Here is a 14,329-nt window from a genome sequence, read left to right on the forward strand (position 1 = left end):
GAAGATTAGGTGGTTGTGATTGCCAATTCAGCATAGTGGACAGGAATTGGAATGATATGGATTCATTGTACTTACCGTCGACTGGAGCGGAGCAGGAGGCATTGTGAGGTTGGTGCTATTCTCAACATTTCATTACTATTTTCAGAACCAAATGCTGTGACTAACTTAACCCTTGTGAGTCGCAACACCACTTCAGTTACCCTGAGTTGGGTCCTTCCATCAGACCATAAGCCTGAGTACAGATACAGAGTGGAGACGACTGGAGCTCCATCTTCAAATATCACTGTCGCTGATGAGCCTATAACAGTGGCACAACTGAACCCTGGGACCAATTACACGTTCAGAGTGTTCACACTGGCAGCTGATGAGACATCAGCAGATCCGGCCACAGTCTCTTTAACAACAGGTAAGGAAGCGGCTCAAAATGGACTCTGGTTTAATAAGAGTTTTCCTTGATCATGATGGATGGGTAATACTGGAGAGGGTCTCTTCTTCCTCAGTCCTACAAAACAACAACCATGAACGGAACGAAAACATCAATTGGAAAATTTGTGCTCACCGATGTTATTCGACTCTCAATTTTCTAGAATGGAGATTGAGATTGCACTAGTTACAATCTGTGTTAGTTGCTGGAAAGGGTTTCAAGTTATATTTGTCCCGTTCTTGTCAGCTCCCTCAGCATAGTGGTGGAGGAATTGTTATGTACTGGAGTGAAATAAGGAATCTACAAAATTGTGGAAAAAGAAGGCTGTGGTGCATTAGTCGGCATATTTGCTGATTGAGATGTGTTTTTCTTTGAAACATTCACTCGTGGGAAGTGAGCATGGGTAGCGAGCATCACTGGCAAGGCCAGCATTTGCTGCCCACCCCCGAATGCCCTTGAGAAGATTGCTGGTGAGCTGCCTTCTTTAACCGCTGTGGTTCATCTGGTGGGACTTTTCCTTGTAATGGTTAGAACAACTGATTGTCCTGCTAGGCCATTTCAGAGGGCAGTCGAGAGTGAACCAGATTGCTGTGGGCCTGGAGTCACATGTAGGTCAGGGTAAGGACAGCAGATTTCCCTCCCTGAAGGTCATTAGTAAACCAGATGTTTATTTTACAACAATTTACGATAGCTTCATGGTCACCGTTACTGAGAGTAGCTTTTAATTCCAGATTTTGAAAATTAAATGTAAATTCCACCAGCTGCCGTGGTGGGACTTGAACCCTTGTTCCCACGTTTTAGCCCTGGGCCGCTGGTTTACTAGTACAGCGACTTTACCACTCTGCTTCCACATCCCTATTTGTTGAGGGTTGGAAGGTTTACTGGGAGACCGAATTAGTGGCTCCATAAGTGCGATAATTGAATCACATTGTGATAACTAGTAAGTCGGTGGTGAAAGAATTGGTTGATTTCCCGTCTGTGTACCATTCAATCCATTGGCACATTGATTACTTTTGGCACGGAAGACACTGCACGTAATTTTGCCATCATATCAGCAGTCAAACACCAAACTAGGATGGTAAAGATGGGAAGTGATGAATCAACTTGTGCGTGGAACCAAAATGTTGGCACCTTGAGTTATTGGACGACAGAGAGAGTAGCTATCAAAGGCGTCAAAATGAGAGACAAGACTGGAGTTGGACATGAATTCACCAAGCTGACAACTTGTTCACTTTTTTGGTTTGTGGAATAGTGTTGACGATTATGATTAATTAGCACTGAGGCAAGAGTGCACAGGGGAACTTGTCAGGACGGCTCAGCATGTTTGCGCCATTTTAAAGGATCTTCTGAAGGAAGTTAGATCATTGATGAGATGGTTGGGATTGCCAGTCCAGGATAGTGGAAAGGAACTGGTGTGATACGGATTGGTTCTGCTGAAGATATCATGGATCATCAGCAGGAGCGGAGCAGGGGGCAGTGTGAGGTCGATGTTGTTCAGCAGGAGCGGAGCAGGGGGCAGTGTGAGGTCGATGTTGTTCAGCAGGAGCGGAGCAGGGGGGAGTGTGAGGTCGATGTTGTTCTCAATATCTCATTACTATTTTCAGAACCAAATGCTGTGACTAACTTAACCCTTGTGAATCGCAACACCACTTCAGTTACTCTGAGTTGGGTCCTTCCATCAGACCATAAGCCTGAGTACAGATACAGAGTGGAGACGACTGGAGCTCCATCTTCAAATATCACTGTTGCTGATGAGCCTATAACAGTGGCACAACTGAACCCTGGGACCAATTACACGTTCAGAGTGTTCACACTGGCAGCTGATGAGACATCAGCAGATCCGGCCACAGTCTCTTTAACAACAGGTGAGGAAACAACTCAAAATGGACTTTGGTTTAATAAGAGTTTATCCTTGATCATGATGGATGGGTAATACTGGAGGGGGTCACTTCTTCCTCAGCCCTACAAAACAATAACCTTGATCGGAATGAAAACATGCTGAAAATTTGTGCTCACCGATATAATTTGACTGTCAATTTTTCTAGAGATTGCACTAGATACAATCTGTGTTAGTCGCTAGAAAGGGTTTAAAGTTATTTGTTCCATTTTTGTCAGCTCTCTCAGCATAATTGTTACGTACTAGAGTAAAACTGGAAAGAGTGCGTTAGTGCATTAGTTGGCATATGTACTGATGGAGATGTGTTTTTCTTTTAAATCTTCATTCATGGAATGTGAGCATGGGAAGCCAGCATCATTGGCAAGGCCAGCATTTGTTGCGCATCCCTAATTGCCCTTGAGGAGATTGCTGGCGAGCTGCCTGCTTTAACCGCTGCGGTTCCCCTGGTGGGACATTTTCCTGTAGTGGTTAGAACAACTGAGTGTCTTGCCAGGCCATTTCAGAGGGCAGTCAAATGTGACCCTCCTTGCTATGAGTCTGGAGTCAATGTAGGCCAGACCAGGTCAATCAGCAGATTTCCCTCCCTGCTGGTCATTAGTGAACCAGATGTTTATTTTATAACAATTGACAATAGCCTCATAGTCACAGTTACTGAGAGTAGCTTTTAATTCCAGATTTTTAAAATTAAATGTACATTCCAGCTGCCGTGGTGGGACTTGAAGCTTCTACCCACGCTTTAGCCTCGGCAGCTGGTTTACTAGTATAGCGACTTTTCCTCTTTTCCTCCGCCTATCCATTTGTTGGGGGTTGGATGGTTTACTGGGAGATTCAATTCGTGGCCACGTAAGTGTGATAATTACATCACATTGTGATAACTAGTAAGTCGGTAGTGAAACAGTTGGTTGATTTCTCGCCAGTGCACTACACAATCCATTGGCATATTGATTACTCTTGTTACCCAAGGCACTGCACATAATATAAAATTGAAATTGAGGCAATTTTGAGGGCATGAACGCAGAGCTAGCACTGCACATATTATAACATTTTATTACGTGCAATTTTGAGGGCATGAATGCAGAGCTAGCTGGAGTGATCTGGAAAATGAGTCTAAGGGATCTGTTAATCGAACTTCAGCGGCAGACTTTTAAAAGGATATTTCAGAATACAAAGAATACAAACACTCCAATGAGAAAGATAATTTCCAAGGAGAGGGCCCACCATCCATGCTTAACTAAATAAGTTAAAGTAAGTATCAGTCTTAAAGAAAAAGCATGTAATTATGCAAAGACGTGTGGCAGGTTAGAAGATTGGAAAGAATATCAACAACAGCAAAGAATAACAAAAAGATTAATGACGAGGGAAATATTTGAGTATGAGAGAAAGTTAGCTAGTAATGTAAAGATGGATATTAAGAGTTTCTATAAATATTTAAATAAGATACGAGCTAACAAAGTGAGCATTGGTCCTATCAGGAGTGCATCTGGGGAATTGATAATGGAAAGCCGGGAGATGGCGGACGAATTAAACAGGTATTTTGCTTCCGTCTTCTCTATAGAGGACACAAGGAACATCCCGGAAATAGCTGTTAATCCCGAAATGTAAGGGAGAGAGGAACTCGGGAAAATTACAATCACAAATTGTAAAATAGTGGTATTGAGCAAATTGAGGCTGCGGGCTGACAAACCCCCAGGTCCGGTTGGACATCACCTTTAAGGTCTTGAAAGAAATGGCTTCTGAGATAGTTAATGCATTGGTTTTAATTTTCCAAAATTCCCTAGATTCGGGTAAGGTTCCAGTAGATTGGAAAATAGCAAATGTAACTCCTTTATTCAAAAAGGGAAGGAGAGCAGGAAACTCTCGGCCAATTAGCTTAACATCGGTCATAGGGAAAATGTTTGAAGCTGTTATTAAAGATGTTATAACAGGGCACTTAGAAAAATTCAAGGCAACGAGGCAGAGTCAACCTTGTTTTGTAAAAGGGAAATCACGTTTAACCAATTTATTGGAGTTCTTTGAAGGAGTCATAGGTGCTGTCGTTAAAGGGGAACCGGTGGATGTACTGTACTTAGATTTCCAGAAGGCATTTGATAAAGTGCCACCTCAAAGATTATTGCAGAAAATAGAAGCTTGTGGTGTAGGGGGTAACATATTGGCATGGATAGAAGATTTGGCTAGCTAATAGGAAGCTGAGAGTTGGCATAAATGGGTCTTTTTCTGGTTGGCAGGATGTGACGAGTGGTGTGCCATTCTTTAAAAGATTCCCCAACACTGAAGTTAAACTGACTGGCCTGTAGTTGCTGGGCTTATCTTTACACTTTTTTTTGAACATGGGTGTCACATTTGCAATTGTCCAGTCCTCTGGCACCACACCTGAGTCTAAGGCAGATTGGAAAATTGTGGCCAGTGCATCTGCAATTTCCACTCTCACTTCCTTCAGCATCGTTGGATACGTCATCTGGTTCGGGTACCTTATTCACTTTTAAGTACAGACAGTCTATCCAATAACTTTTCTTTACCAGTTTTAATCTCTTTGGGTGTCTGAACTTCCTCTCCTTTCATGAGACATGGGTAGTGCCTTCCTTGGTAAAGATAGATACAAGGTATTCATTTAATACCTCAACCATGCCTCTGCCTCTATACATAAATTTCTTTTTGGTCCCTACTCAGCCCCACTCCTCCCTTAACTACCATTTTACTGTTTATGTGCCCTATAGAAGACTTTTAGATTCCTTTTTATGTTAACTGTCAATTCCTTCTCAAACTCTTTCTTTGCTTTGCTTATTTGCTTTTTCAATTCCCCCCCTGAACCTTTTATATTCAGCCTGGCTCTGAATTCTATTGTCCACCTGACATCTGTCATAATCATACCTTTATCTGCTTCATCTTCATCGCTATCTCTTTTGTCACCCAGGGAGCTCTGAATTTATTTGCCCTACCTTTCCCCTTCATGGGAATATACCTTGACTGTGCTTGATTGATCTCTTCTTTAAAGGCAGTCCACTATTAAGTTTTGCCTACCAATCTTTGGCTCCAATTTTTCTGAGCCAGGTCCATTCATAGACCATTGAAGTTGGCTTCCTCCAGATAATTATTCTTACTCTAGATTGTTCCTTGTCCTTTTCCGTAATCAACATAAACCTTATGATATATTGATCACTGTCCCCTCAATGTTCCCCTACTGGCATTTGATCTACTTGGCCCACTTCATTCCCAGGAACCAGGTCCAAAAGTGCTTCCTTTCTCAATGGACTGGGCACATACTGCTATAGATAATTCTGCTGAACACACTGTAGGAACTCTTGTCCCTCTCTGCCCTTTACACCACTACTATTCCCTCTTATTTACTCTATGATCAGTGGATGTTATGTGAAACTACTGGGCTCTACTAGCCGTTTGGGGTAAAGTTCCCTGGACGTGAAGACCCTTAAAGCCTCAGGGTTGACTTCTGGTTGTTGTGCAACAGTACCTTTGCCCCAAGGCTTCTGAAGGCATGGAAGGAGACAACGGGGAATGTGCTGGAAGGATTGAGATTTAGTGTAGAGAGCAAAGTGCAAAATAAAGCATAGGTTGATATCACAGGATTGAAGGATGCATGCAGGGATTACAGTGCTGTGAAATTTATCCACACTACAATAAGGATTTTTTGATTCTTTCAGGAGATGTGGGCGTTCCTGGCTGGGTCAGCATTTTTATTGTCCATCCCTAAATTGCCCTTGAGAAGGCGATGGTGAGCCACCTTCTCGAAATGCTGTAATCTATGTGGTGTAGGTACACCCACAGTGCTATTAGGAAGGGAGTTCCAGGATTTTGACCCAGCGACTTGAAAGAACAGCGATATAATTCCAAGTCAGATGGTGTATGGCTTGGAGGACAACTTGTAGGTGGTGGTGTTCATGTATCTGCTGCCCTTGTCCTTCTAGGCGGTAGAGGTTGCGGGTTTGGAAGGTGCTGTTTGAAGGAGCCTTTAGCTGCTGCAGTGTGTCGTCTAGAATAGATGGTACACACTGCTGCCATTGTGCATCAGTGGTGGAAGGAGTGGATTATGAAGATGGTGGATGGGATGCCAATTATATGGGCTGCTTTGTCCTGGATGGTATTCAGCCTCTTGAGTATTGTTGGAGCTGCACTTATCCAGGCAAGTGTGGGGTATTGCATCACACTCCTGATTTGTTCCTTGTAGGGTGGTAGACAGGCTTTGCAGAGTCAGGAGATGAGTTGCTCTCCACAGAATTCCCAGCCTCTGACCTGCCCTTGTAGGTAATGGGAGAAGTTGAAAATGAGGTCTCAAATTTTAGCCAACTGAAATAAATGGTTTATTATAGAATAGAATTAAAGTTGTCATGAGCTATTGTTCATTATTCAGTGCTTTGCACTGTCTCCTCTACTTTCTTAGCACCTGTTTCTTTGCACCAAGAACCTGCCCTCATTTCTTTCTGTCTCAGCAACAGTGACCTCCTCTGCTGGCTGCTTCACTCTGTGCTGCAAAAAATGAGGAATATACTTCTTTCACTTTCACAAAGATCTCCACAAAATTGATCTTCCCGCATTTGAGAGAAAGTTTAATGGTTTTCTACCTATTAAATCTTGGCTGCGTGATGCATCCCTATTTCTTTCACTGCTGCTCATCCAAATTACTTCCCAATAATTAATCCTTAGATTTTCTTTCCAATGCTCAGCTTATTTTAACAAAAAAACACTTGGTATTCACTAAAACTCAGCTCATATGCTATCTAGTGTCAATTGAAATCGAAGTGACTGTGCTATGATTAGTACTTGTAATATTTTTCCCATCATCTGCAAGAATCTGTACCCAATTCCATTCCCCTTCCCTCCAGCTACCTATCAGTGACCCCCCCTCTGCTGCCTCCTTACTTCTTTGTCTTTGTTTTTTTCCTACAATCTGCAGTTCTTGTGCAGAAAAAAAGCTGCTCAGGATTATCGAATTTCACTTTATTACCCTTTCTATGCTTTTGAACCTTGGATGTGTGGTGGGTTATGCTTTCATGGCCCTTCACCGCGTTTCCCTGATTTAAATAAATTCCTGAGTGCCATTTCTCGTATGCTGCGATAAGCAACTGTTTATTTTTTTTTTAAGTGAGCTAACTGTTTCCAACAGAGCCTAATGAAGTGCCGAATTTGATGGTTGTGGATGTCGGCACCAACTTTGTAACCCTGAATTGGACGAGACCACCAGATTATAAAGATGGGTATCAGTACTTGGTACTGACCAAGAGAAACACAACCCCTACTGGTGATTACAGGAATATAACTGTAAGAAGTGAGAATGCTACCATAAAGGAACTGAAGTCCGGAACCAAGTACAGTTTTACCATTACTACACTGACAGCAGATGGCACTCGAGGAGGTCCAGTGATAGAATTTAGCTACACAAGTAAGTGTTATTCTTGGGCAGATCAAATGAGATCTGCTGAATAAAAATCTCACCTTAATCTTTACTGATTCTACGATCACTAATGTCCAGTTTACATGAAAATGTTATCAAGCCTGCTTTCTGTATTAGTTGTTACCTATAATGCTTTTATTCACAGGAGATGTGAACTCTAAGTTAAGTCTTAAGTGCCAATGTTTCACTGATGTAATCATTTTATGCTTCATATATAGCTAACTTTACACTTTCCCATTCTGGTTGATGTTGCAGCAAGGTGCCTCAGCCAGAATATGCTTTAAGCAAAAACAATAGCCTCCCATGGATGCAGTGCGTTTACGTGTTTAAAGTCTATTGCTAAATGCGATGGTTAAGTTATCCAAAAGAGTATCAGCTTGACTTACTTGATAGCACTCTTGCTTTTGTTCTGAATGTTCATTGTACTGTTTGAGTACATAATTTAATCTGGCTTCAGTTCAATACTGAGTCATTGTTGGAGCTGCTATCTGTCTGTTCAGGTGGACTTAAATGATGCCTCAGTACTTTTCTGGAAAACAGCAGGGAGTTATTCCAGTGCCTTGGCCAAATTAGCTTGCCATTTTCTTTTTTGGGATTTTGCTTTGTGCAAAATTGACTGCTATGTTTCCCAAAATATTGATTGCACTTCAAAAAAACACTAGTTGACTATGAAGCACCCTGGAACATTGAGGAATTGATATATAAATGAGTAATAAAAACAAAGTGCTAAGAATATGTGACAGGTTGGACAGCATCTGTGATGAGAGAAAGAGTTATCGCTTTAGGTCAATGACTTTTCAGCAGAACTGGAAAATGTTCGAGATGTATCATGTTTTAAGCAATTGCAGAGGTAGGAAGGGTGATTAGAGGAAGAGGTAAAGAACCAAAGCGAAGGCCTGTGATGGGATGGAAGACGGGACTACTTACAGGACAAAAGGGATATGGTGCAATGTAAAAGGGGATGGTAATGGGACAAGTAAAGAAAAAAAATAAGTAAATAGCCACAGCATCTGCTGCCCATAAATGGAGTGATGATTGAGATCTCAAATTGTTGAACTCATTGGGTTCATAAAACTTTCCAGACTCAAACAAAAAATTCCTCAAGCTTCCATTAAATTTTATGACTACAGTCTAAGAGGGTGAGGACAGAAAGCGCATAGTAGAAATGGGATGGAGAATTAAAATGGCTAGCAACCAAAAGCCCAGGGTGATCCTTGCAGACTGATTGGAGATATTCAGCAAAGCAATTCATCATTTGGCATTTTGTCTCTCCAAGGTAGAGGAAACCAGATTGTGAGTAGTGAATACAATATGCTAAATTGACAGGAGAGCAAGTAAATTACCGTTTCATCAGGAAGGAGTGTTTTGGGTCCTTGATGGTGGGAAGGGAGAAAGTAAAGGTCAGGTGTTGCATCTCTTCCATTTGCATGGGAAGATGCTGTGAGAAGCAGAGCCAACATTGGGGATGATTGAAAAGTGGGCCAGGGCATCTCGGGGGGAGTGGTTCCTTCAGAAGAGGAGGGGAAGATGTGTTTGACGTGACATTGTGCTGGAGGTGATGGAGACTGCCCCTTTGAATGTGATAGCTGATTGGATGGAAGGCAAGGACAAGGGGAACTGTATCATCATGCTGGAAAGGAGGACAAGAAAACAGAAGTATAGAAAATGAGACAAGCATGATCAAGGGCCCTGTCAACCTCAGTGGAGGGGAATCCTCAGTTGAGGGAAAAGGGAGATAGGTTGGAAACACTGGTATGGCAGATGGCATCATTAAAATAGGTACAACAGAGACAGAGAAACTGGGAGAAAGGGATTGTTTTCTTACAGTAACCTTGGTGGGGCTGGGGAAGTGTACTCAAGGTAGATCTGGAAATCAGTGGCCTTTTAGTTGATATTGGCTGGCAGCTGCTTCCCAGAAATAGAGATAGAGAATTTGAGAAAGGAAAGAGTCAGAGGTGAACTGTGTGAAGACAAGGGAGGGATGGAAATTGAGAGTAAAGTTTCAGCTTGAGGCGAGAACATTCAGTGGCACTGATGGAGTCAACAGTGTGTCAAATAAAGAATGAGGTGGAGACCTGTGTAGGATTGGAATGAATATTCCACATATCCCACAAAAAGGCAGCCTAGCCAGGAATCATACAGATTTCCACAGCAACACATTCTAGTTGGAGGAAGTGTAGAAAGTCAAAGGAGAAAATGATCCAAATAAGAACATGTTCAGCCATATGGCGAAGAATGGTCGTGGATGGGACTGGTTGTGCCTTTTTCGAGAAGCAGCAGAGCACCTGGTGGGAAATGGAGGTACAGAGGGATTGGACATCCATGGTGCAAAGAAGATGGGTTAGGGCCAGGAAAATGGAAACTGTTGAAGTGGCAAAGGAAGAATCATGGATGCAAGTGAGAATAGATGGGAGAAAGGAGAAAAAATAGAGTCGAAGTGGAACAAATAAATTCTGTGGGACAAGAACAGGTTAAAAGGATGGGTCTACCAGGGTAGTCCTGTTTGTGGATTTTGGGAAGGAGATGGAAAGGTTAGGGTTAGGGGAATCGCAGTAATTGTTCAGGAAGTCATGTTTTGATTTTTGGTGTTGCGATCATGAGGTAAGGTGATGGTGTTGGAGAGTTGGCATCAGCCTCTGCAAGGTGGTGGTCTGATCATCAAGCAACAGAAGAATATGCTGTGGGGTGATGGGTAATATGGAGGATGATATTGCAACTGTAAGGAAGAACAGTGGTGTCTAGCAGCATTTGGGAAATTTGAAAATTATAATTTTTCAAGATTTTTGACTCTTTGGCCTAAGAAACGTTTCAGGTTAATTCATATAAAGATGGTGCTATTATGTCAAATTCAAAACTGGTTAAATCCACACAACTTTCAACTCATGGAAATTTGCATTAATTCCACTCGCCCAAAGGGGCGCTTTTTACATGGGTCGGTTTCAGACATTGGGGCTTAAGTTTAATGATATTCATATCTTTATATAATAGAATAGTTTCATTTATCGGAGCCCAGCCAAGGTAGTGGGTGTGTTTAACTGCCAGGAGCCTACAACTTTTGATTTCAACTCAATTTGTCAAACTCTAGAGGCAGAGCTGGTAAAAGAGCAGAGGTCAAATCTTTGAATTCACGTCTATCTGGGGCTCAATCCCAATCTAAAAGCTTTGGTATAGAGGTTGTCAGTGAGGCAGAGAACTTTCTTGCTAAGTATAAGCTGGCCACTCACCAAATGCTAACTTGTATAAGTGAAACATGGCCTTCATCAGGGGTTACGTTGGCAAAATGTGCTGTTTTTCATGTTATGAACTTCAATAGGGATTAAGTTAAAATAAATGTATAATTTTCAATTTGTACCTTTTTAGAGCAATAATATCCTTTTTATTAATGGATCTCGAGTTATGGACAATATTCTAGTTGAAATTTGGCAAAATCTTATAAAGCAATAATACAACCACTTTTCATTCACACTCTATCCCTCTGCTACTTCAGCACAGTACCTTATTTCCATTTCTGCTGCAGCAAAACACTGTGTTGGTGATTCTTATAAGGTTGTTCATAATCTTCCATCAGAGAAAGTCCAGCTAATGCAGGCAATGTATTTTTTGTGACCAGTTTTCAGGTTTCTGTGTAATTGGATATATACTCAAAACTGAGTTTCTTTTGCTTTGTGTCAACCAAAATGGTTTTCTGACGAGCGCAGGTAAAAATTACAGTATTCTTCTAGATTGTCTACAAGTACTTAAAAGCCTGCAGCAGCTCACACCCTACTGCTCAAGGATTCAAAACTTACTTCTTTCAACCCCACAGAACCTGTACAGATACCACCAGAGAACATCACAGTGAATAATAATTCGACAACAGACAAGTTGATTGTCTCCTGGGCTCTTCCTCCTGGCAACGTGGAGACATTCTTTGTCATTGTTCAAGGTGTAGAAGGTTTTAAAAATCAAACCAGCACAAATTCCACATTGTCCGTAACATTCACTAATCTTCGACCTGGGCGGGAGTACAACATCAGCGTGATCACAAACAGTGGACCTTTCAATGTAACCTCTGCCAGCGTGCCTGGTATAACAGGTAGGTGGAATGCAAGAAAATCAGTTCAGATTAAATCCATATAACTGTAATATGGCAAGGGTTCAACTTCTCAGAAATTGTAAAATTAACAAGTACTTAACAAGTACCCTCTGCCAAGAGCTTTGGAATGTTTAAGTTTTCCCTATTATGGGAAGCTACACATATTTCCTTTTTGGTGGAACAAAATTACTGGAGTGGCATCTTTGCTTGCGTGAGGATTTTATAACAACAAAAAATTAATAATTTGAACATGCAAAGTCTGCTACTTCATTTTATCACATGTCAAAATACTCACTGTTGGTAAATTTCTTCACAAATGTTTATAGCTTCAGGACCATAATCCCCCAGAATCTGTGGATTTAGTCTAGTAACACAGCAGTACCGCTAATTCGGTACGAACATATTTCACATAATTTTAGCTATTGATTTTCACCGAAGGGTTGCAAACCAACTCTCATGAAACTATATGTAAATGTTAAAGTATGACAGCCACATCTCCTAAATAGGCAGCACATGAAACTTAGCAATGTATACCTGCAACTGCCTGCTAAGATGGGTGTCCAAAATATTTTGTTTACTCCTACTTTTAATTGCAGTTTTATCAAAAGTAAAGGAGAAAAAAATTCATATCATTCCTCTATCCTCCTACCATTCTCAACCATGCAGTGGAACCTCTAATCCAGCTCTAAAACACATGAGCCAAATATTGTGATTTGGTTTTTCTGCAAACCACTGAGTAATGGGAAGGAGTGCAAAAATCCTCCAATATATTTCCTCCTCCATGCCACAGCTAAGATTCAACTTTTTGGAGCTTGTGCACTGAATTTTACTTGTAATTTATTTCAGATTAGACCTGTTGTTGGAGCTCTTGTAGCGCAGTGGGTAGGATCCCTGAGCCATATGTTCTGGGTTCAAGTCCTACTCCAGGACTTGTTGGCCAAGGAAGGCGCTTTTATAAAGTAATCAAACAGGTTGAGCATCAACCTGTAAGTCCTTCCAACATACACCAATGGGACGTAGTAAGAGCGGGAGAGATTCCTGGTCAGCAATATGATAGAAAGAAGATTGGAGCCTCTAACCATCACTATACATAGCTCTGGACTACAACATACATTCAAAAGTGCATGTTGCCATAGCAATTTGGACTCCTTGGACAGTTGGTGTGGATCAGGTTATTGCCAACAGCATGGGACTCAATCCCTGTTCCAGCTGTGTGGGTTAAGAACCTGCCTCCTTGCCCTACCTGTGATGGAGGTCACGATGCTGTGTCAGACCCACCTTTGGGCAGAGAACTGAAGAAGGTGATCTATAATTAAGCGAACCCTGGTTTATCAGAATTCTTCTGGGCATAAGAAGAATTTAAAACTTTTATAATTTTTCAACTCCAATGTATTACAGCCAATTTGTTAAATCCAACTGTGAATGTTAGATAAAGGCAAAATACTGCGGATGCTGGAAATCTGAAACAAAAAGAAAAAATGCCTGAAAAACTCAGCAGCTCTGACAGCATCTGTGGAGAGAAAGACAGAGTTAACGTTTCGAGTCATACAGAGCTCTGAAGAAGACTCATACGGACTTGAAACGTTAACTCCGTCTTCCTCTCCACAGATGCTGTCAGACCTCCTGAGCTTTTCCAGCATTGTGTGTTAGATGTTGCAGTTTTTCTCTCTGTTGTGGGAAAACTTTTATGATTTGCCCTATTGCATGACCAACATCCAGTACTAGATGAGTGGATTGGGACACTAGTGGGATTGTCTTTAGTCCCCATCCAAAAATCCATCTAGCCATCTCTCCCTGAAACTGAACCTGACCTTTTATGACTTTGATATCCTGTTTGGCCCTGAGATGAGCTTCCAGCCCCATATACACTCAATCAACAAGACACTTCCAACCCCGGTAACATCGCCAGTTTCCACACCTGCCTCATCTCAGCTGCTGCTGAAATCCTCATCCGTGCCTTTGATACCTCTAGACTTTATTATTCCTCATTTGCCCCCATCAATGCCCCTATTTTCCATCCTGTATGAGCTTGAACTCATCCAAAGCTTTGCTGCCCGTTTACTAACTGGCATCATCCCACTCATTCACAAACCTTTTGCTCGCCGACCTACGTCAATTCCTAGTCTGGCAGCTAGGGCCTTGATTGTAAAATGCTCTTTCTTAATTTCAAATCCGTGACCTCACTCTGTCTATCTTTGTAACCTGTCCAGCTCTAAAACTTGCCAAGATCCCTGCAGTATTCCAATTCTGATCTCATGGGCATCACTGATTTTAATTATTCCACCATTGTGTGCTGTAACAATATTCATAACAAGACTGATCAATTAATGACACAAATGGAGATAAATGGGTTGATCTAGTCACCAATGCTGAGATGTGGTCACAAGGTGACTCAAGTTGGGAACTAAATATTCCAAGGTTCTTGATGCTTAGAAAAGATAGGAAAAATGAAAAGGAGCTGTGGTAGCCCTGGTAATAAAGAAAGAGGTAAAAACAGTAGAGAGAAAGAATCTTAGCCCAAAATATCAG

General features: G+C 41.6%; 1 protein-coding gene across 1 annotated transcript in view; it reads left to right on the plus strand.

Moving 5' to 3' along the window:
* ptprja (protein tyrosine phosphatase receptor type Ja) overlaps positions 1 to 14,329 on the plus strand; it is a 196,500-nt gene that overhangs the window by 68,385 nt on the left and 113,786 nt on the right. Inside the window, exons 5-6 of the mRNA XM_078548955.1 lie at positions 7,438 to 7,713; positions 11,531 to 11,800. Coding sequence (XP_078405081.1) covers positions 7,438 to 7,713; positions 11,531 to 11,800 — 546 coding nt within the window. The remainder of the gene's footprint in view (positions 1 to 7,437; positions 7,714 to 11,530; positions 11,801 to 14,329) is intronic.

Source organism: Cetorhinus maximus, chromosome 9 (genome assembly GCF_964194155.1).
Source record: "Cetorhinus maximus chromosome 9, sCetMax3.hap1.1, whole genome shotgun sequence".
Taxonomy (NCBI): domain Eukaryota; kingdom Metazoa; phylum Chordata; class Chondrichthyes; order Lamniformes; family Cetorhinidae; genus Cetorhinus; species Cetorhinus maximus.